The sequence below is a fragment of the Phodopus roborovskii genome, unplaced genomic scaffold, assembly GCF_943737965.1.
Source record: "Phodopus roborovskii unplaced genomic scaffold, PHOROB, whole genome shotgun sequence".
Taxonomy (NCBI): domain Eukaryota; kingdom Metazoa; phylum Chordata; class Mammalia; order Rodentia; family Cricetidae; genus Phodopus; species Phodopus roborovskii.
This window is the reverse complement of record NW_026126549.1, coordinates 14,312,044-14,336,196: the sequence shown is the minus strand read 5'-3', so window position 1 is coordinate 14,336,196 and position 24,153 is coordinate 14,312,044. Positions and strand designations below refer to the sequence as shown.

At 36.9% G+C, this 24,153-nt stretch overlaps 1 protein-coding gene across 8 annotated transcripts in view; it reads right to left on the bottom strand.

The window, feature by feature from the left end:
- Positions 1-2,257: 2,257 nt before the first annotated feature.
- Positions 2,258-24,153, bottom strand: part of Csnk1g3 (casein kinase 1 gamma 3) — an 80,811-nt gene continuing 58,915 nt past the window's right edge. For 4 of the 8 annotated variants that reach the window (XM_051201103.1, XM_051201104.1, XM_051201107.1 and 1 more), the window contains 3 exons: positions 11,540-11,646; positions 11,006-11,029; positions 2,258-4,616 (listed from right to left, as the gene is read on the bottom strand). In XM_051201103.1, coding sequence (XP_051057060.1) covers positions 4,562-4,616; positions 11,006-11,029; positions 11,540-11,646 — 186 coding nt within the window. In that variant the 3' untranslated portion in view covers positions 2,258-4,561. The remainder of the gene's footprint in view (positions 4,617-11,005; positions 11,030-11,539; positions 11,647-24,153) is intronic. The other 4 variants (XM_051201105.1, XM_051201106.1, XM_051201109.1 and 1 more) reach the window with 1 other exon arrangement.

Here is a 24,153-nt window from a genome sequence, read left to right as displayed (position 1 = left end):
AGATGTAAATGTTTCACAGGATACCCTAAACCTACTTTCTTCTAAATCAGGTAATCTCATCACTATCATGCCTTCAATATCCATATTGATAACATTTACACTTATATCTCTTCTGAGTTTGCCTAACATTCTGTACTTTTTTACATGTATTTCATTGAATACACTAAATGTACTTCAAATTTACCATATCTCACATCAAATTTGGGGACTTTCTCATCTTCCTTCCATGTTCATGTCTAAAAAAAATATGCCACCACCTTTTAATATACCCAAGTGAGATACATAGAACTAATTAACTATGTCTACACTTTCATTTCCACAAGCTGTAATATAAATAATAAATCTACTTGCTAGTACCTTTCTTTCCCTTGCTGCCAAACACCCTAATCTATCATCAGCATTTCTCTTTTACACATTCCTAATATATCAAAAGCAACCAGTCATACCTATTTTAAATCTACTCACTTAAACACAGTAGAATATTGTTTTGTCATTGTTTTACAAGCATCAGATTTGACCTTGGTTAAGTATCTTGATATCCTTCCATGTGTCACTTCTCAAGTGCACGGACCCTCCCTCAGAACAGCAGCCATTTGTCTGCAGGTATTAGCTCCAGTGGGCATGGGAAGTTGTTGGACCTACCTGCTAAGAAAGTGCTCTGTTTTTACTTGGTTACCAGGTAAAATGGTATTAATGTCTCAGGCCGCTACACAGCCACTAGACCCTCACACTGAAAGTGAAGATGGTAACATGAAAGCAGAGCCAAGAGAGGATGCAAGAGAAGGGCAGGTCCCTCCTTTAACACCAAGATTAGCTAGCTATCAGGAGCCAGTTTTATCCGGCTTTACAGTTAAGTGAAATATTGTTATTGCCTGAGTTGCTGAGTTATCACTTGCAGGTAAAAGATTCTTAACAATGCAAATATTATCATGGAGGCTAGAATCCACTCTAAAATTGCACTGCTCTTCCTTGATGAAGTCTGTTGAAGATTATGTGCCATCCTCAGATCCTTCTTATGTATTGTGTGTGCTGTATGTATACGAATACTGTGCTGGATAGTTTTATGCCAACTTGACCCAAACTACATTCATCTGAGAAGGAACATCAATTAAGAAAATGCTTCCACAAGATCCAGCTGGAAGGCATTTTCTTAATTAGTGACTGATGGGGGAGGGCCCAGTCCATTGTGGGTAGGGGCACCCCTGGGCTGGTGGTCTTGGTTCAAACAAAGCAAGGTAATCAAGATATGAGAAGTAACCACTATGTAGCAGTCCTCCATGGCCACTTGAAGCTCCTGCTTCCTGGTTCCCACTGTGTTTGAGTTCCTGTCCTGACTTCCTGCAGTGATGAACAGTGCTGTGGAAGTATAAGCCAAATAATCCCTTTCCTTCCCACGTTGCTTTGGTCATGGTGTTTCATCACATCAATAGAAACCCTGACTAAGGGTGATGACATCTATCACTTTCCACATCCATTGGAGGCAGGGTCTGTCACTGAACCTGGAGCTAGACTGGCAGCCAGCAAGCCCCAGTGATCCTATAATCACTGCAGGACGCCTTGCTGGGGTAACAGGTGCATGCTTAGTTATACTGGCTTTTTACAAGGGTTTCTAGGATTTGAACTTAATTCCTCATGCTTGTAAAAGAAGCACACTTACCTGCTGAGTCATCTCCCTGGTTCACATTCTTCCATTCTCCTGTTTTGTAGTCTCTGGTGCTCAGTGCACACACTAGTCACGGGCTAAATGGTTTTACTTGCCTTATCTTGCCTACAGCATCCTTTAGTAAACAAGACTCCATTAATACCATTTTGGTAAAACTGCTTAAAGGACAAACATAATGAGAAGTCAAATTACTATTAGAAATACATGCTCCCCAACTGCAATGACATCCTTCACTTAAAATTAATTAACAGTGAACTTCCATTAATACCATGACTTCATTTTCAAAAAAAGGGATAAAAATCACTGTTTATCCCCTTAAGTTATTAGAAGACAGATTTAACTAATTGATCTACTAAGTAACTCAGAAAAAAACATACATTAAAAACTGAGAACAAAGCAAGCATAGATCCTTCTTCCTGTTTTGTGTTCCTTAGAACTGTGCTCCAACAAAGAACAAAAACTGGAACAAAATGACAAAAGCAGGTTCCTTCTGCCTCTTAGAGAAATAAATCAACAGAAGTCAATCACTAAACTACTGTGCAGCAGTGAATGACATTAGTTCACTCATGGTTAGAGGAAAGGGGAAAGAGCGAGTTTAAAAAAACTACCTTTATTTATCTTTTTCAGTTACATACTTTTAAACAGGGCTGTGTTTCAGTATCCAGACATTCAGGCAATGTTGACTTCATTAGTGTTGACAGAAAAGAAGCATAAAAATGCAAAACATTGTTGGCTTAACCTGAACATACCTGCGTTACCTATTACTGACCAGTCTGTGTGCCAAAGACTTGTTCTCTGACACAAAAATGGAGCACTTAAAAATATTGCTAAAAAGCAAATGTCTACATACTGGCCTTTGCAGCAAATAAGGGAATTCATACTTTTAAAATATTTAAGTCCATAATTGGATTAATATACACACCTTCTTATGTATAAGGAGTTCAGATCATATAAACACTGTACAGTCCAAAAAACCCTACTGAGAATAAAACTAAATAGGCTTATGATAAGAAATACAGATATTGCATGTATTTACAAATATCATAGACACACAAATTTGGTCAAATACTGTAAAGGAGTGGTTTCACATTATAAATGGCCAAAATATCCATCTACCTTGCTCAAAGCAAACAAAACCAAAAGCTCAGTATTTAACTAACTCCTGCAGTTTAAACATCATGACAGTATACAAATAGAATGGAAACTGCTGATCAAATTATACAGCAAATGCTTTCTAGGCTGAATGTAAGTCTTCAAAATCAAGGTTTAAAAAAAAAAAAAAAAGGATTGCTTACAGGATTAAAAGAAACAATGATAAACAATGTCCTGACTTGTGATGTTCATATGGGTGCCCAATTTATCAAAAGCAACACACTGAACTTTTGGCTAATAAGAAAAATAAATTACAAAATACAATTAAATACCTGTAAATTCAATAATGAAGTAAAAAAAAAAGTGGATTCATTTCCTTTAATACATATTTAAGTTACCTTGAAACAAAGAAAAAAAATAAATAAGCATACCTGAAGGTTCACACTTATGACAGAGAAGAGACTGCATGGAAAGAATAACCATTTTATAAATGAAAGATGTGTGACATGATCAACAGTATCTTTCTAGCCAGTCTTTTTAACTCTTGAACATCTGGCTACGAGAATGTGACAAAAGTATGCCTGTGTCCTTATGGCTTAAAACAAAGCACACTTGCAAAGTGGAATGGACTCACTACTGACAGAATTGTTCATTGTTCATCTGCAGGCACTGTGAGAGCTATGGAGGCAACGCACCTGGTCCACTCTCTCCAAACATTCTCCCATCATCAACACTATGCTCAAGACAGGAAAGTTCAGAGAACTAGCAGAGCTGAATATAAGAGACTTATGTGCACAGAGGGAGACAGAGTGACCCAGTGTTTATTGCTGGGAATGTATTTCTTTTCTTTAATAACAACTACACAACAAACAACCACCATTGTAGGTTACCATCCTCGGATTTCTGCTTCTGGGAGATATGGCCATCCAGCAGCAGGCTTCAAGGGGCTGTAGCCTTACACACTGCAACAAGTTTCACATTTATTTCCTTTCCTTGGTGTACTGTCCAAACTCCAGCATACATTACTTCTCCCGTATTCACTGTTCACTCTCTAGCACACAGTATCGCCTGGAAGCATAGAGTGACACTATACAAATATTAATAGTGCTCCTGCTGCCTCTGCAGCTGCTCTTGACACAGTGGCATGGCAGAGGCTGAGCTCCTAGCTCCCATATGTTCCTGATTTCTTCACCACCACTTGCCAATCCCATAGTGCTTTTTCCTCAGTACCTCTGGGCAGTGACTGTACCTTGATTTCACAGAGAGTGTCAATATGATGCATGAGTAACAGTACCATAAGTCATACTGAAATCAATGCAGATGTTACAAAATAGAAACTTTTCAAGAAAGTTGTTTTTAATGTTTGGGCAATTTTTTCTCTGCTGCACTATCCATTGGGAAGAAAATTCCTGTTTGATTATGCTTTTATAGAAGGCATAATAAAATCAAATTATGTGCAATCAATTGACACTTGGACACCTGTATTGTTTTTTTTTTTTTTTTTTTTTGTAACAGAAGAGCTTCTGAAATATGTCCTCTGAAACTGTTCATCAATACCACTTCACTGGTCCATTCCATTCAATGATGGGCAAAGCACTCACATTTTGACAAAATTTTAAAGCTTCCATAAAGTTAAATTAGGAGGGGAAATGACTGTAAGACAATCACAAAATGAAATATGAATGTATGACATTTCTGTTTCAAGAGTGAGTCCTTGAAAATATATGTGGTCACTACAGAGATGATTTTAATCACGAGACAGCATATGAACATGTAAGTAACTCCCCAGGATCTCTCTGTATCCAGTCATTTGTGACGTTGTATGGTTTTCCTTTTCCTTCGTTTGAAAAAACAGCAGCACCTGCAGATGAAGAAAACATCCCTTTATTATAAAAACACTCAAGTTATCAGAGACTGAACTTGCCATAGCAATTAGATGGTCATATAGAGCACCAGGCTCATGCAGGATAGACAGTGAGCATATCAGCCAAGCATGGATTAGTGACCCTACAGCAGTTATTAGAACTATGTCCTATCAGCATGCCTTCTGGGTACATCAGGACATTCTGTGCAACATAAAAAGGAGCCAGTAAGTCCACAAGGCTTCAAGTGAAAAGCTACAGTGCTCTAACTCTCAATGGACCTGCCACATTTTACTCAGGATATTCAATAGTCTCTGTGTGTCATGCTTTTATAAAGTTCATCCATATAGTTTCTCCCTTTCTGTCTGGTAGTTTTGACTCCTGAAGCCACTGTTACAGAGGCAATAATGACCCTATTTCATTTTAATAAAAATCAATTTAGAATATAAAACAACAACAAAAAAATTAATCAAGAAGTATTTCCTACCATATTTATCAACAGAAAGATATACTTAACATTTAAAAACAGCACAGCCAAAGTGAATCCATTTTATGGTTCAAAAACTATATATTGAAAACTTGTTTTAAATATATAAGCTTTTTTATATATAAATAAAAACTATTCAATCCTTGCCTTTTTCCCTAGATAAAAATATCACATATAAACTTTACCTCAGGTGGTGGTGGTGCATGCCTTTAGTGCCAGCACTCAGGATGCAGAGGCAGGCGGATCACTGTGAGTTCGAGGCCAGCCTGGTCTACAAAGCTACACAGAGAAACCCTGTCCCGAAAAACCAATAAACAAATAAGCAAACTCTACCTCACTGAGGTATCTATTCAGAAAAAGCTGAAATATGAGGGGGCGGATGTGAAATATTCATGGACCTAAATTAAAGCTACTGCCATAAAACAAAAACCAAGTATACCAGAATCAGAAAAACCAGATATGTTTACTTTTAACTATATGTACCTAATACTTTCTCAAATCTCAGATATATAAATTTTCAAAAATAGAAATGCATAAGGTATACTGCTCAGTGGCAGAGCCCTGAATTCACTCATGAGTGGCACATTAATTGGACCAGAGGTAGAGATAGAAGGGCCAGGAGTTCAAGGTCAACCTCTGATACACAGAGTTTGAGTTGAGCCTGGAATACATGAGACCCTGTCTCAAATGAAAGGGGTAAAACACTATCCAAGTAAATCTTTCAATTACTAGGAAACATCCACAGAGTAAAAGGTAAAATGAGGGGGAAAAAAGTTATTTAAAAGAAGAGAAATAGACCAAATACTTAAAATATTAAATTTAAGAACCTAGTGATATTTCAATGAAAATTCAGTAGTGTTTAATATAAAGTTTCTGATAGTAAATGTTTCTACATATCTTCATTTGTCATTTCAAGCTCCAAAGTATATTCCTTCAAAATCTTTCAACCAACAAGGTATTTAAATTACATAAGCTTTTTACAATGGGAAATGTAATGCAATACAAGTTTCGATAAACTGTCAATTGCCAGTTTTCCTCACTGGGGCTGTAGTCACATTGCCTCACTTATTTTGCTTTTACTTATGACCACAAAGTTCTCTCCATTTGTTAAATGACCTTTCTCTCTAATGTAAGTATTACTGGATAAAGAAAGAATGCCAAATCATTTGTTTTAAACTAAATACAATTTTAAGAAAAATTCTAATGGTTCTTCAAGTATGAAAACAACACTAAAGGATTATCCAAAAACTTTAGAAAAAATTCCACTAAATAGTATGGCATACTATTAAAGCAATTACCACCAGAGGGCGGCATTGACATGTGTTCAACAAATGCATCTGCCCACAAAGCATTAAAGGAGTAAATTAGAATTTAACCCCTGCTAGTTAAGATTAAAGTCATTTCAAAACCAGCTGATTCATAGACTTGGTGACTAAGAAATCGTTCTCTCAATTATTTTCTACTTCCAAGTACTCAATCTGAAACAGGGCTGTTCTCATAACATCGTCTTTTCTGCATTTACTGCTACTTTCAAATGATTTTGTTTGATTTACTACTACTTCTCTCTGCACTAGAAGGAAACCATGTAACAGAAAGCTCACAGAAACAGCCCATCAAATGAGCCAACAGTTGCCACCCGTTTAGTATGCATTGAAGGGTTTGCATCATTAACACAATCAAACCCTATAGCAAGATCTAGTTAAAATTATAGGTATGTTCTGAGTCTAGAGTTCTTACCCACGGACCACAAACTCTACTGTAGCCTACAAAATGCTATTTCAGCACCATGGTGAGGTGTTTTTTGAGGAAAACTGACTTGGCATATGGTTTTAAAATGCTGAGTTTGGATCTCAAGGTTAAGAAGCGTGGCATAGCTTCTGTATCCAATTTAACAAATGGGAAGACTTTAGCTTTTAGAACCGAAAGCAAAACCAGAGAATCAAGTGAGGCAAGGTGAATCCAACATCCAACACCAGGTAGACAAACTGGCAATTAACAGGCTATGCCATTAGAATTCATCTTAAAATCACAATGAGCCAAGCTCAGCTTTGCTACTCACATCACACCTCCATTCCGCTTCACTCACTGACCTCTTCAGCTACATTCTGCTAAGCACTTATTATTTCTCACAATCAAAGTGCAGCATGCTTTCCTGTGTGGATCTGAGGTTCCTACTTACACCTTCTACAATGACTCATCAGCATCACCTTTGGTGGAGACTATTCCTGCATCTAGCCTGTATTTCCCACTCAGGACTTCAGAAGCCAGTGTCTCTAGCCCTGGCTTAGTAAGCATACAGAAAATCATCTTTTATGACTAGTACTTACTTTTTGACCAAGAAATACTTTACCTTAAAAGTAATACCAAAGTACAATTCCTTATCTTTGGATTTCTTGATATTTTTTTTTTAATTATTTGTTTGTTTTTCCAGATAAGGTATTTCTGTCTACAAGTTCTGGCTATCCTGAAAATTGCTTTATAGGTCGGGCTGGCCTGGAACTCACAGAGATCCACCTGCCTCTGCCTCCAGAGTGCTGGGATTACAGGCATGTGCTGGATTTCTTCATTTTAAAAATTAAAAGCTAGGCAACAGTTCAGATCAGAAACAAGATTGTGAGTGTAACTTCTTCAAGTAGACACCTATTGTCCCAAGTCCTATGTCTTCCTCTCTATCCATTCACTATTAAAGTCTCTGTTTAAAATGAGCTGGCTTAGCTCAGAAATTTCATCTTACCTACACCATGGCTCAGAGTTTTTCAACAGAAAGTTCCTTTTAAGCTGAGCACACCTCTAATCCCAGCACCTAAACTAAAGTAAGAAGATCAAAAGCACAAGGCAGCTTCAACGAGAAGAAGACCATGCCCCAACCTTCCGCCCCCCCAAAAGTCAGAATTCACTTAATGATTTGACTTCGTAAGTACAGCCATGCCCTCTTGCTTATCCATTTCACCATTAGTTCTTCACTGGTTAAGGTCTTGAGGTCATGGTGTTCTTCAATCTTTGGTCCCTCTATTTCCATGATCCTCTTAATTTTATCTTTGAAGGAAAGGGGGAAGAGTGAGGAAGTAGGGGAAGCGTTGACTTCCCATTCATAGTGCACAGCACATAGTCTTTTTTATCCCTTCATAACTCCCTTTCTTTTCCTCCTATTTTGGGTTACAGTAACTGGGTATAGCATAGTGATAGGGCACTTGCCTTATAGCACAAGGCACTATATTGAACAATCCCACACAAACACAGGTACACGCTCAAGCACACACAAAATCTTACACATCTATGGTTGACATGTACTTCATGTCTGTTCAAATCTTTGAATCAAAGTTTTGAAATATCTTCATAATTACCTAATCAACAAATGTGCAATAATTTATCCAGTAAATATTTGAAGAGGGAAAGGATGCAACCTAGAAAAAGAAGTTATGTTCATATTCCTTAGTTTGAGTGTCAGAGGGTTTGAACAATGTGTGAATGACCTTATAGAAAGGCTAAGAATTAATCTGAGTAAAAGAAAGGGGAAAATGTGGTTAAAGAGTTTTAATGAAGAGAAATTCTGAGGACTCTTGCAACCCAACTAGAATAAAGCTTTCCTGAACTCACAAGTTGCTATCTTTTAACACCACTTTATCTAGACATAATTCACATCATAAAATTTGTTCTCATACGATGTACAATGCAGAGACAAGTAGTCTATTCACAGAATGGTACAGACACTAGGACTACCTAACTTCAAAGTCACCTCATTCCTTAAAGCAGTGGTTCTCAACTTGTGGATCATGACCCCATGGGAATTACATATCAAGATATCCTGCAATTCATAACAATAGCAAAATTATAGTTATAAACTAGGCACAAAATAATTTTATGGCTGCGGTATTAGGAAGATTGAGAACCACTGCCTTAAAGGAACTCTGCTATCTATCATGAGTCCCTCTCATTCTCTGCTCTGCCAGACAACCACTACTTTATTTTCTGTTCCTTTACCACTGCCCTGTTCACAATTTATGTAAGTGAAGCTATATAATACATGGCATTGTTCTGTTTCTTTCACTTAGAAGAATTTTCAGCCTTACTTCTTTGAAGTATATAATAACAGTATATAATATGGTACATAATATGGTAATTTGCTTTAGTGGATTATTTTCTTTTCGTGATTTTTCTATTTTAACCACTGGGGATCTAAAGACGAAAGAGGCCTTATTTTCAATACAATGAGAAAGACATCATGATGTAGGAGATGTATAAAGAAAATAATCGGCATATTAACAAAATAATAGTAAGATATATAGCATCAGAATTAGGTTGGGTTTGAAAAAAACAGGAAAGGACAAGAGTAATATAATAAGCAAGCTATGAAGGCCTTTGACGTTATATCAAGAAATCTGGACACAATCCTCCAAGGAATGGAGTGTAGTCCCTTCTGGAACAGCAGTCCCATCGCTTTCTTCATTCTGTCCTCCAATGCCTCCGGAGAGAGAAGCCAGCCTCTCCGCACACACACTCACAGGCAGCACAGGTAAATGAACCATAGATTATGTCATTTGTGAAAGCCGAATTACAAAGCATTCTCTGACTATTTGATCAAGAAGTGATCCTTTTCTTTACAAATTCAAAGCTTTACCATGTACTAATATCTACTAATGCAACTGTGTGGGCACTGAATGAACACACGGAGAATGGACAGAATGGATGGAAAGTCAGTCTCTAAAAGGATGAACACAGGCAGCCAGGCTTAAAACTGACTGCAGAACAGAGATGTCTTAAAGAAGCAACTCCCGTGAAGAGCACAGATGAGAAAGGTCACCAGCAGTCAGTGATGGAGAAATAAATAGGTGTGGTAATAACTACATTGTCCCAGTACGCGATAGACAAAATAATTGTGCCTTACCACATCTACTATTTTTCTCAACTCCCTATGAGGTGGATATTATTAGCCACATTTTACGAAAAAAGAAACAAGCCTAAAAAAAGAGAACCAAATAATCACCCTATGTCATATCTCTCCTTAGCACCTTACCTAAAATTCACAAACACAAACCTTAAGGTAATTTTTTTATTTAATAACAAGTAAATAGCAAACTAAATATCTCTCAAAATATACTAAATTTAGCCATACAATCAAGAAGTTCTAAAGTAAAACTCACTGAAATTGAGTTTTTTGCAAAAAAAGAAAGAAAGAAAGAAAGAAAGAAAGAAAGAAAGAAAGGAAGGAAGGAAGAAAGAAAAGAAAATCCACAACATTTTCTGAGTTTTCAGCTAGCAAATGAGTGTTTTCAAGGGTGCAAATGAAATGACTGACAGGCTTTAGAACTGACTAAGGTTTTATTCACTGCAAAGCCGACTCAAAATTCTATCTTGAAATGAAGAGAAGCACTTAAACAGAATTGCAAATGCAGGAAAATACCAGAAAGTAACTAAAATTCAAAACCCCTTCTCCCAGGAAGAATATTATTACAACTATTAGAGTATTTTTAAAGTACTGGTTAGTAAACGAGATAAGATTTTAGAGATACTGTATAAGAAAGAGCACGTATTAAAAAACCAGAGAAATGTAAAGTGTAACTCAAAAACTCAGCTTTCTATTTAAAATAACAAATAAAAAATTTCCACATTACAAAACAAATGTGCAAGCATAAGCAGGTTGGCATATCATCTATGCAGTTAAAAAGTGCCCCAAAACTATGTAACTTAAAGCAAAAAAAAAAAAAAAAAAAAAAAAGCTGCAGCAGGCAAAACAGCTCCTCAACAATTATTTCTTGTTTTTCACAGCTAATGTCATTGTCATCAATTTTCAGTTTTACCAATTATAATTTCTAAATGAATTTTTTTAAAGTTAAATGGTGCTAAATCTTTGAAATTATGGTCAATGGAGCTATTTCTGCCTGCCTACACTTGAGAACTCACCACATATTCAATACTTTCTGGCAGCTATACACAGAAAAACAAAAAGAAAAGAAAAGGGAGAGAGGAAGAAAGAGAGAGATCATCAAAAATAGCCCATAATTAAATGATCACATTGTTTTGCATGCTTAATTTTTCCAAGCAGCATTACTATAATTTATATCTTAATAACGAATGTTAAAGTAACGATAAACATGAAGCATCCTACAATGCCAAGTACTTTCACTTATAGAGAAGTAATAATAAAGCAATAATATCCATGTAATGTTCCTAATAGCAAAAGTTAACATATGCTACGAATTTCAAATGAAAATTCTAGCATAGTTCCTAAATAACATTTTTTGTATTAAGTAGGAATTTTCCAAAGTAGTAATACTTTAAACAGTGACTAAGATAATCAATTATATAACTTCTTTTGGTGCTCTACTTCCTACAAAAAAAAAAATGTAGGATAATTATATGTAACTATAAAGTTCAAACATGCAAAGTTATGAACCAAAAAAATAAAAAAAATTAAATAAGTAAAACAAAACGTACTTGGTTTCGTCCAGCACTTCTACTTCTGTAGGGGCTGTGATGGGCGCATTTGATCGTCCTGCCGTGGGGTCATCTGTGTTTAACTCTCCGTTTGTAGAACTTACAACCTGTTTTATAGAGAGAAAAAATATTTATATATATCAAACACACACATAATCATACACTAAGATTAAGATATTTAAATTAGAAAGTTAATATGAGGAACACAAAATAATTAGTAGATCAAAAGCATCCAACGTGATTTTGACTTACTCCCTTTCCACTTTAAAACTACTATTTTTTTGCTCCTTTCTAGAAACTACCTCCTATACTGAGGTTTCCATCAGTTCTCTTGTGTACCCATCTCTTTTGGCACATTACATATGATCTACTTTCCCTCCTGTAATCTGTCATCACTGAGACTTCCAATTTACACTGCCCATTTTAAAGACCCCGGTATCATTCATTCACCTCACTGTGTAGACCCCACATCTGATCAGTAAGTAGGCCCTCTGAGACATTCTCCCCAAACACATATCCTACCTAATCAGTTCTCACCACCTCTATTACCACTAGGACTCCAGTTCCAAAACATGATCTCTCCTAAGAGTAAAAAAGCCTGTTAGTCTTCTGCTCTGAACTGCATCAAAACTAAAATACATTATTCACAAAGCAACCAGAATGCTCCTTTCAAGGTATAAATCCCACTGTAGTAACCCCCTTCTGAAAAGTCCCAACTAGGCTTCTCATTTAACTTAAAATAAAAAGCTGCATTCCTTACCCTACATGCTGAAGTCCCACATAACCTACTGTTGGCCCTATCTCATGAACCTCTTAGCTCACCAGCTTCTATCTAACACATTAAATCAGGCCGTAGCACTGCCCACAGTCAATAACTAGGGTTCTACTCTTACTTATGAGTGGTCTTCTTATGTTTCAGATTCCCAGCGAACACCTCAGTTTCCATACAGAAATAGCCTTTTACGCTGGACTTTATTTTTGATTCTTTGTATAAGTTATTTGTGTTGATTTTAAATCATTTATTTATTTTATATCTGACACATGGTATCTCTATGTAGTCCTGGCTATCCTAGAACTTGAACTTACGAGATCTGCATGCCTCTGCTTTCTAGGTGCTAGGATTAAAGGCACACACCTATGCCTGGCTTCTTCATACATTTTTTCATTTTTTCATTTTTTTTGTCTTCATGTTCTTAATTCCTGACTGATCTATTTTGTTGCTAATATCTTACCTCTATTAAACTGTTTCATAAAGAACAGTAATCTCATCTTCCTCTCTTCTATACCTGACACAGAACAGGCACTCTACCTATTTGTCAGAATAAATTAAAAGAGCCATGCATGAATAATCTCTAAGACTTTTAACATCAAAATAACACAAGTGCTAAATTACCCAGGGTCCTACAAATTCATTTAAAAACCCTATTCTTTTCTTTCCTAATTCTAAACTCGAAAAGACACACCCTACTCTTCCCTTTCTCCTAAGGTTCTTCCATTCACTTTCTCCTTTTTATCACTCCATCTGCTCTGTCTACTTTCAAACTGAGAACTCCCTTGAAAACAGCTAGTAAGTCTGAAAAATATATTCTGTAAGTTTTGCTCATTTTCCTCCACAATTTCTGTGTCTGTTGGCATCCGGTGATCACTCTTCTTTCTATATACAGACTTATATAAGAGTCTATATTAATATGGATTCATACCCAAAATTACCTATACCACTACCAGCGAAGCAAGCGTGAGAAAGATACTTTGGTCTTGCTAAATCTTGGTGTCCTCGACTAGGAATTGGAAAAAGTCAGTGTCTATTTAACTATCAGGCTGAAATGGGACCAATACATATAGCCAGAGATCATGCAATGGTGGCCATCACCATTATCAGCTGGCCTTCAATAGAGTTGCATTACAAAGGAGAAATCAAAGTGCAATGCTATAGGGAAACCCAAACCAATCAAATAAGCAAATGCAGTCTTTAAATTCTCACCCATCAAATTCTAAAGAATGGGTCTATTTGGCTCGCATTTCTAGAATTATAACTAAACTAGAAGGCTGAAATATCAGTGTTTTTTAGGATGATTTCTTTTCAGGAAAGTTTATAAAAATGACAGAAGTTTGACATTTCAGAACATAATTAGGTGCCTTATAGTTTATTGTTATACTGCTTAAAGATATTCTGCTGTGACAGTCCAACTTCGAAGGGGAAAAACTATTTAATAGTTAGTATCTTAAGAAATGGACTCTAGTTTCTAGACTCATTACCAAGTTTCAGAGGACAGGAGGAGAAAGACCACAAGCAACTTCCAAAGGAAGCCGTTTTCATAGTCAGATAAGACAGAGCAGGCCTCAGACAAAGCAGCACCTTTATCACCAAGGATTTGTGGGGAAGTGGATACCATCCAGGCTCTGCTTACTAAGTGTTGGCAGCACTAGACCCAGCTTGTGGGCAATGATTTTCAAAAGCAAAATTAATATTTTCCAATATAATGTTCATAAAAACTACTTATACTACTACCTTTCCAGTTTCTATTTTATTTCCCAAAAGCATGGTTACCAAGCATACAGCACAGGCTCACAATATTAATGAATCAGATAGCCATCTAGCCCTTAAATATATCGCATACTAAAACACATGTATACCAGCATTCTCTAAAACATTCATTAAAAAACCACGCTGATATGTGAGATACAGTTAAAAGAATATTTTTCAGAGTTTATTGAACCCAAGCTAGTAAGCACATAAATCACTACATACTCTGAAAGGTATAACTAGTGAATAATTGATAATTGTCATTTTAAAAGCTGACACCACAGTGAAATGGCTTTCTCATGGACCACAGGTATGATCCACCACAACCAGTTTTCATTGTCTTTCAACTAAGATAAGGTGAATTTTTATTTTAACTTTCACTAATACAGACATTAATTGTAACAAATTTCTCTGAGTATCCAAAACTTTGGAGAGGTTAATGTAAAATGTTATTAAAACAGAAGATCACAATAAATGAATCACCAATGTGATTCACAAGGAAACCTCCTAAACGAATGAGGGTGGAATTAATTACATAAGAGAAATGATAACTACATCCTTCTACAAATGCTCTCTTTTAGACATCAGTACCCAAGAAAACTATGGAGAGAAGATGGAATTATAATAGTCATTCAGTGTTGCTCCTCATTATTAACTATGCATTGCTAATGACCTGATTTAGAAGACCAAGACTAGTTTTAGAAATGTTTTTAGGTCATATACACAATAAGCACAACTGAGAGCTGTCTGCAAAGTGAAAATTCCTCTTCTCCCATTGAACCATATACATCTACTACCACTGCAAGATACTTTTGTTTGCATCCTTTTTTAATGTCACTATTATCTATATTTGAATCTGATATTATACATGCAAAGACATCAGACTACTTATTAGGATTTATATTATTCTCTCATTTTTCTTAATAGAACCAGGCTGCACAAGTCTTTTAGATGATTTGTGATTCTGTACCTGTCTTATCCTAGGTTCTCAAAAATCATGTCATTCCTAAGGCTCAAATAAAAAACTTTCCGACCATAAAAGATTCCCAAGCAATCAGGAAGTCATTTAGCACACCAGTATCTCTTGGGTTTTTCTTCTTTCTTTTGCTTACAGTTCCCAACTATCATTGTGGAATCCATTTTCAATGGTGGTGAGCTATAAGAAAATGTACTACAATGAAAGTCTCAGCTACAATGGTATTGGAGGTTACTACTATCTGTTAAGACCAGTACATTCTAAAACCTAGTTTTAGAGATCTGAGCAGCCAGGTAGAAAATCAATCTGAGGTGGCAACTATACTCCTAATTTCCTAGCCCCTAGATGCAAGCAAAATCTTCCTAGTTCTATTTCAAATCATTTCATTTCTCTCATCTCTACTACTCATTCCTGCAACTCAGTTATAGCCTTTATGGTTTTGTTGTTGTTGTTGTTTGTTTTGTTTTGTTTTGTCAAGACAGGGTTTCTCTGTGACTTTGGAGGCTGTCCTGGAACTAGCTCTTGTAGACCAGGCTGGTCTGGAACTCACAGAGATTCACCTGCCTCTGCCTCCCAAGTGCTGGGATTAAAGGTGTTCACCACCACTGCCCAGCATTTTTGTTTTTGTTTTTGTTTTGTAAAGACATTTATAACCCAGACTATAAGCCTTGAAGTTGAGGCAATCCTCCTTCAGCCTAAGTGTTGGGATTGCAGGCATGAGCTAGTATACCCAGGTTCAGCGATAGACTTTTCATAGTTGTATCTCTGACTCATACTTCTCTCTCCTTAATCAAGTCTTTACCAAGTAATCTTCAAGATTCCAGGGCAAAAAGACAGGATGAAGCTGCTTCTTTGTAACATTATGAAGAAGGTCAAGACAATGAAATTTAGACTCCATTTGAAAGAGATACAGTGAAAGAACACTGGGAACACAAAGTGATAGGACCAATGACAAATATAGATGCAGCAAAAAGAAGGCCCTGCACAGCTCTCTGGGAAGGAGGGACATAGCTCCTGCACAGCTCTCTGGGAATGAGGGACATAGCTCCTGCACAGCTCTCTGGGAATGAGGGACATAGCTCCTACACAGCTCTCTGGGAATGAGGGACATAGCTCCTACACAGCTCTCTGGGAAGGAGGGACATAGCTCCTGCACAGCTCTCTGGGAAGGAGGGACATAGCTCCTGCACAGCTCTCTGGGAAGGAGGGACATAGCTCCTGCACAGCTCTTCAGAACTGCCATCTAAAATTAAACAAGGAGACCTTGTTTGAAAAGAAACCAGCAACCTTCTCCAAAGAACAAATACACAGTTTACACAAGCCTTGAAAGTACCTCTGACTTTAGTTAGAGAGTGACTCCTCTGGTGTAACAAGTTATCAATGTAAAGTGCTGTGGTCAGGTATCAGCTTAAGAGGGAACCTATGTTTAAGCCTAAATTACCCTGGGAGCCTGATAACAGGGAACAAGCATAGTCCAGGAGCCTGGAACCAACCCAACACAGCTTTAAGTGAGAGATAATTATAGCAGGCAGTCATAAAGAAAGAAAGAGTCAGCAGCCTCAGATGGAGAAGTAAAGGGTATGGTGGCCAGTAGCCCCACACTCAATCACTAAGAGTTTGGTCTGTCACCTAAAAATTACTATGAATCCCAAGAAGCCCAAGCCAGTCATCACCTGATAAGCCAGCCTCTAAAACCAATATCTGCCACAAGTTTAATGCCATAAGGACTGAGAACTCTGAAGTGATGCTTCACGTTTGCATCCCCAGCACAGTGCAATATCGGGGAGGTTTTAGTTTTCAAAGTAGAGAAACTTCCAAGTGTGGTGGTGCAGGCCTTTAATCCCAGCAAACATAGACAGTGGCAGGCTGATTCCCTGTAGGTTCAAGGACAGCCTACTCAATGTTTCCAAGTCCAAGAGAGCCAGGGTTACATAAAGAGACTGTGTTTTAAAACAACAAACCAATAGGGGGAGACAGATCTGGCTGTGCAGGTCTGAATGCTGTGCTTGCTTCTCTAACTCCCCAATACACTAAGGAGGCATCTGTGGCTACAAAATTTAGATACCCCAGGGGTATAAAACAGATGGGAGCAGGAAAGAATCTGTGTGGTCCACAAAATGCATAACTAATGATGTTCACAGTCTCCTGATACAAAGAACAGAACCTACTAAAAAAAACAATCTCCTGTTTCAACAGATCCCCACCTACCTTCATGCCTCTACCCAAAAACACCAATTCTGTTATTTTTAAGTGAGGTATGTTTGATTGAATGGCCACCTCTACAAGCAGGTTATTTTGCAACAACCCTCACAATTCCTAGCACTTCTACTCTCCCAACAACCATATAATTCCTTTTTATCCTTGCAAATTGTATCTGGGTTTAATGATGTTGTGTCTGTCCTCTGATGAAACTTCTGTTCTTATGGACCGAGCAAAATTCTGGTTATATTCTTTTAATTTGTATTTTTAAAGGTTTATTAGCATATGTTAATTCGGCAGGTTTCAATATGCCATTTTCACACAGGTATATAATATACTGAATCATATTCACCCCCCCCATTACTCTCATCCCCTCCCACTTCTGCTGATCTCCTTCCTCTTCCTAGCTAGTCCTCCTACATTCTTGTCTCTTTCGTCAGGGGGAGGGGACTACAGTACCATGGGAACATGAGTTAGAGGTTATTTGCAAGAGTGTGGGTAACTTACAAATGGCTATGGCACTAACCATAAAATTCCAACTTTAGGACATACAGAGAAGACACTCTAAAACCCCATCTCCCCCCCCCCCCCTGCTTCTCCATTCCCTCTTTTTATGCTTTCAGAGGCATCCTAATTTACTTTCTGTGTTTAAAAAAAAGGCCTCCCATGTTTTTATTTTTATAACAGTTACATTTGTCTAGTTTCTGTATACATTTTCTCATTATTAAACAATCATTTTTTAGTTCTTTTCTCCTTCATAATATTCTTTACTTTTCTTCCTTTCTTCTTTTACTTAACCCTGATTCTCCTTTGTTTTTCTTCTTTCCCTATTTCCTTCCTTTAATCTTACAGAACATTACATTACTTTTGCCATTTTCTGTTCTACAATCATTGGCAGTGTTATCAATGGGCTGCAACCAATCTTAAGTGCATTTCTATAGCATGTATGTTTTTTTTAATTGCTGTTACATCAGTGCGTTTTGTAATCTTTGAGTGGCACTGGGTTGAGCTCAAAGGAGCTGCTCATTTTAAGAACAGCCTGAAATCCACAAGAAGATATAAGCAGCAGACACAGGAGTCACAAGACAAACAAAAAGGCAAGGCAGCACAGTACATCCAAGACCATAAACCGCTGAAACAGCTCAAGTGTCAGACAAAGAATCCAAACTCTACTTCTAAAAGCAACAAATGACTGCTAGAAGGTCAAGTCCACAACAACAACAACAACAACAATAATAAATTCAAGATATAGATTCAAAAGTCACCAACAGAAATGTCAGCAAGAACAGATTTTGTAGCAGCAGGTGGTGGGGTGGGGGCTCTGAGACAAGAAACTCATTTAAATAGTGGAAAACATAGACCAGTAAAGCAGAAGAAAGGGGATCAGGGCTTGGAGAAATGTTAAAAAACACTACATTCAAACATAAACGAAGAAAAAAGAAGTAAGCTTGACAACAGCATGAAAGAACTCTAGGATACATTCAAGAAAACAAACTAAACATCCTGAGCAGAACCTGAGACAAGAAGTAATAAGGATTGGGTCAAAATTAATAAAATAATTAGGAGGCTGATACAACGTACCAATGAAAAAAGGAGTTGCTTTTTAAAAAATATAAACAAGATTGACAAACTTTTAGCCAAATTAACCAAAACAAAGAGACAGAAGACCAGAAGTAGAAAATCAGAGATGAAAAGGTGGACATTACAATAACAACATAATCCAGAGGATCCTTAGGGAATGCTCTAAAAAATGATGGAAATCTAGAAGAAACAGGTAAGTTATGGTTATATAGAACCATCTACAACATAAATAGGCAACAAGATAAAAGCAGTGATAGCCTCCTAACAGAGAATGCCCAGGACTGGAGGGGCTCACTGACAAATTCTCCTAGTACTAGGAACAAATGAACACTGGTGTTTTTCAAATACTTTTTTAAAACAAAAAAGGAAGGGAAACTATCTCAAAACCAATCTTTGAACAAAATATTACCGATACCAAAACCAGATAAGGAAACAACAGAAAGAGAAAAATGTCAATTTCCTTGACGAACATAGATGCGAAAATTCGCAACAAAATATTTGCAAAGCTGAAATGAAAAACATTAAAAAAGAATACTCCATGATTAAATTTACTTCATTATAGGAAATGCACAGAAGATTTACTATATACATATAAGTAAATGTAATGCTGTAGTAAACATACTTGGGAAAAGAAATCACATGACTATTTCACTTGATGTGGAAAAGGCCTTTAACACAGTTCTGCATCTCTTTATAATAAAAGCTCTGAAGAAATGAGGAACAGCAGAAACATGTCTCAACATCATAAAAACTGTAAATGTCAAACATTATATTAAATTGGAAAGACTGAACACATTTCCTCTAAAGTCATAAATGAGATAAAGACATCTGGTAATTCTACTTCTATTCAATACAGTGCCTAAAATTTTGGCTAGATCCATACAGCAATAGAAAGAAAAGGCATACAAGAAAGGAGGAAGTCAAATTGTGCCCATTTGCAGACAAGAGGGTTCTCCTATCCTTCAAAAGACCAAGGATTCTAGTAGAAACCTCTTACATCTATGAAACAATTTCAGTAATGCAGCAGGGTACATAATCCACACTCAAAAATCAGCAGCTCTTTCATACCAATAAAAAATTGATGAGATAGAAATCAGAAGAAAAAATTCATTCACAAGAGCTTCAAAGCAAAAATAGCCCAATCATAAACTAAGCAAAAAGATGAAAGACTACAAAGAAGAAATTTAAAATGTAAAAGGAAAAATTTAAGAAGATACAATGGAAAAAATTCCCATAATCATAAATTCACAAAAGCAGTATTAATAAAAATGGTTATATGACCAAAAAGGTTACAAGTTCAATGTAACCCCCCCCACAAGATTTCCATGACACTCTCGAAAAAACTAGAAACCAATTTTAAAACTCATATGGAAGCTCTGAGGCCTCAAATGGTCACAGTAATCGTAAGCATTGAGAGCATTGGTGGGAGGACAGATGTCAAAGATACTACAAAGATTTAAAAATAAAAACAGCAGTGCACAGGCACACAAACAGATACACAAATCAATGAGAATAGAATAAAAAGCCCAGAAGTAAACCCACATAGTTGCAGCCACATCAGACTCTGGAGTAAAGACAGCCTCTTCAACAAATGGTGCTTGGAAAACTGGCTGTTTGCATGCAGAAGAAAAACACTACATCTCTGTCAACCATCATCACAAAAATCAATTAAAATGGGTTAAAAGCTCTAATGTGAAATCCAAAACCCCAAAACCACACAAGGAAACATACATAACCATCCAAGAACTAACAGCTATGATAGATTTAGAAAACTCTGTATAGAAAAGAAAATTGGCAGAATAGAGAGATAGCCTATGGGAGAAAATGTTTGTCAATTAGGCATCTGAATGAAGCTTAATATCCAGAATCTATACATTAAAAAACAAACCAAAAAAAAAAAAAAAAAACTAAAAAATTAAACACCAAAAGTTCCAACATTCTATCAATAAACTGGCAAACTAATTGAACATATTTTTAAAAATAAAAAATGTAAATGACTAGTAAATGCATGAAATATACCCAAAACTCTTAGCTGCTAGGGAACACTGACTGAAGACCACATCCACCCACACTCCATCTCATCTTGAATTGAACCTGTAGCATCAAGTAAACAAGGCCAGGCATGGTGGCCCACCCCTTTCATCCCTGTGCTGGGAAGCAAAAGCAGGCAGATCTCTGGGAGTTTGAGTCTGCCAGTGTGTTTATACAGTGAGACTCTGTGGAAAGAAAGAGAGAGAGAGAGAGAGGGAAGGAGGGAGGAAGGGAGGGAGGGAGGGAGAGAAGGAGGGAGGGAGAGAGGGAGAGAGGGAGGGAGGGAGGGAGGGAGGGAGGGAGAGAGGGAGCCAAGGAGGGAGGGAACAAGGGAAGAAAGAAAGAAGGAAAGAAGGAAAAAAAGAAAAACAAAACCCAAACAGCATTAGCCAGTAAGAGTGTGTGTGTGTGTGTGTGTGTGTGTGTGTGTGTGTGTATCTTATACCCTTTTAGTGGACTAGTAAAGTAGTGCAACCAACGTGAAATCGAGATGAATGTCCTTCAAACATCAAATCCAGAATTAGCACATGATCCAATGTGCTAATCCAATACTTCTAAGTATATTTGCAAAGGAATCTGAGCTAGAATACTACAGATACCTGAGCACCCATGCTTACTGACAAAGTGTTCACAGCAGTCAACATGTGGAACCATCACAAATGCACATCAACGGATGAACAAACAAGGACAATAAGATAGACATAAACAATAGATAGTGGTGCATGTATGCGTGTGTTGCATGTGTAAAGGTGGTGTGCATGATTGTGTATGTGTTTTCCCACATATATGGAGGCCAAAAGTTGACAATTGCTCTCCAATTTCTTAGTTGAGAAATGGGTCTGTTGCTTAATCTAGAGCTCATTGATTCCTGCCAGTTTAGCTGGTTAGCATTCCTGGGAATCCTGTCTTTGTCTCTGGCTGAGATTATAAGCATGCATCACTGTGACTAGCTTTACATAATCCTCTTTATGTTTCCCCAGTATCTTCAGAATAAAATTCAAAATTAGTATCAAGGACTATTACGAACTTCACAATTTCCAACCATACACCTCCCAGTTTCATTTTTTATACACGCCCATATCTATTGAGTTCAATCGTGTACCCTCTCAACACCCTTATGCATGCCATTTTCTATGCCTGAGAAAATATTCTTCAGCTGATAATCACTACTGATTCTTTTGTATTCCTACTGTTTTTACATAAACATTAATCCAGGCCATTTTTAGGTATGTTTTCTCTAAATATGCTCCTATCTGCCTATCACAGCCTCATGTCTCTCCATTCTTCTTTTCAGTCCATGAGTCCTGAACAGCGCCTAACACCTAAAAATAACTTACATATATATGGCTAAAATTATGAATGGGTAGGTCTCTTTCCTAGCAGTATCCTCTGCAATGACTCTATGGGCTCACAGAGATGAGCGCACTGAGTTCATCAGCAGCTCTATGAAACACACAGCCAAAAATTGACTCAAAATAACATCTTCAGATATACTAATCTATTCTTTAGTCTTCTAGCAGAAAAAAAAAGTATCAGATGTATAGCTACATAGTCCCATTATTTCACTAAATAAATATAAAAAGACAAAAAAGTGAATTTGACAATGTTTTCTCTTGGCTATACCATTATACTACACTTTTAGGAAATGCAATAGAGTTGTTGGCTGATTTACAAAAGCAGTTTATTTAGCTATCACTTTGAAAACCTGTCTCTATATAAAATAATTTTTACCAAATTTCCACAGCAAAATCAAGAGGTAAAAGTATTATTAATATTCTCCTTTTACTGATAAACAATCCAGCATACAAAATTTGGACCAAATTTTGTATTTGTATTCTTAACCACAACATCATCATTTTGGTAGCATGCACATCTGCTCTGCTAAATTATTATTATTATTCAGAACAGGCAGAAAGTTCAAGTTTAGACTCTGCTACTCAACTTCTATGGCTCAGTCAGTAAAGTGGCTACCATGCCAACACAAGAGCCCATGCTTGGGTTCCCCAATAACCACATTAAAACCCAGGGAAAGACAGTAAATGTCTGTGACTCCAGCATCAAGTGGAGACAAGTACATCCCTAGAGCTGGACAGCCTAGCCAATTAGTTAGCTACAGGTTTGGGGAGAGACCCTACCCCCCCTAAAAAAAAATAAGGTGAGAAGTGAAGAAGCTATCTGTCATAGACCTCCAGCTTCCACATATATGCACATGTTCACACAATCACCTGAACACATATAAATACTACACACACAACATACCTGAAATAGGAGCTATCTTATGTGTCTTCAAGTAAAAAACTTGAAGAAATTCCATCATGGTCAACTCTAAACAACCTAGAATATTTAACAGTGCTTCACTGTTCCACATAAAAAAACAAGAGTGATGGGGCGCTACCACTGACTAGGAAAAGTCTGTTGAAGGTAACTGCTAAGATTGGGCTTGCAGCTTCATGTTAGGGTTCTTAGTTACTGTCCTAAGATTTAAAACACACATGCACGCGCACACACATGCACACACACACACAGGCACACACACTTGCGCGCGCGCGCACTCACACACTTTGAACCTTCAAAAAAGCCAAGACAAAAGCGAGTTTTTTAAGCTCTGTACCACATCCCTTTATAAGACCACAAAAATAATGGAACACATTGCTTCCCTTTCTACCTGTATTTAGGATCAACTATAGTACTTAATTACAATAATCACAGAAGGTAGCTTTTAGGTTAACTTCCTTTTATTATTAGTTTTAATTTATACTTTCACTAGTCTAAGTATGCATAATCATAGTAATTCAAGTAATTATGAATGTGCATGAGATAATTTTCAAATAAAATAAAAATAAATCCAGTCTTTATTTTGCAATGAGGTACTAGTAGATTACTCATTAAATGTTTTTAAATGTTTCTGTATTAAGTCAGTTTAAGTTTGAAAAGACAGAGGAGTGGGGAAACTGTGGTCAGAAAGTTAAAAAAAAACAAGGGGGGGCGGGGAGAAGAAATGCAAAAGAAAAGATTGAAAAGAAATGAAATAATAGCATGAGCATAACTTCTTATTTTTATTTATGTATTCATTCTATTACTAGAATTCTACTGGGCAAACTGGTCATATATTGAATATTAAAATGAAGCTGGATGGGTCTCGATAGACAGAAAAGCTTCGATGAGAAAGGAAAAAAGTACAACTGCTCTAAGAAAAAACAGAGCATGAACTGCTGATGTGACGAACAACAAATTAATTCATCCTGAGAAACACATGAGAGGAATAACAGGCTAGGAAAACAGATTCAAAGGAGTGCTGTAACT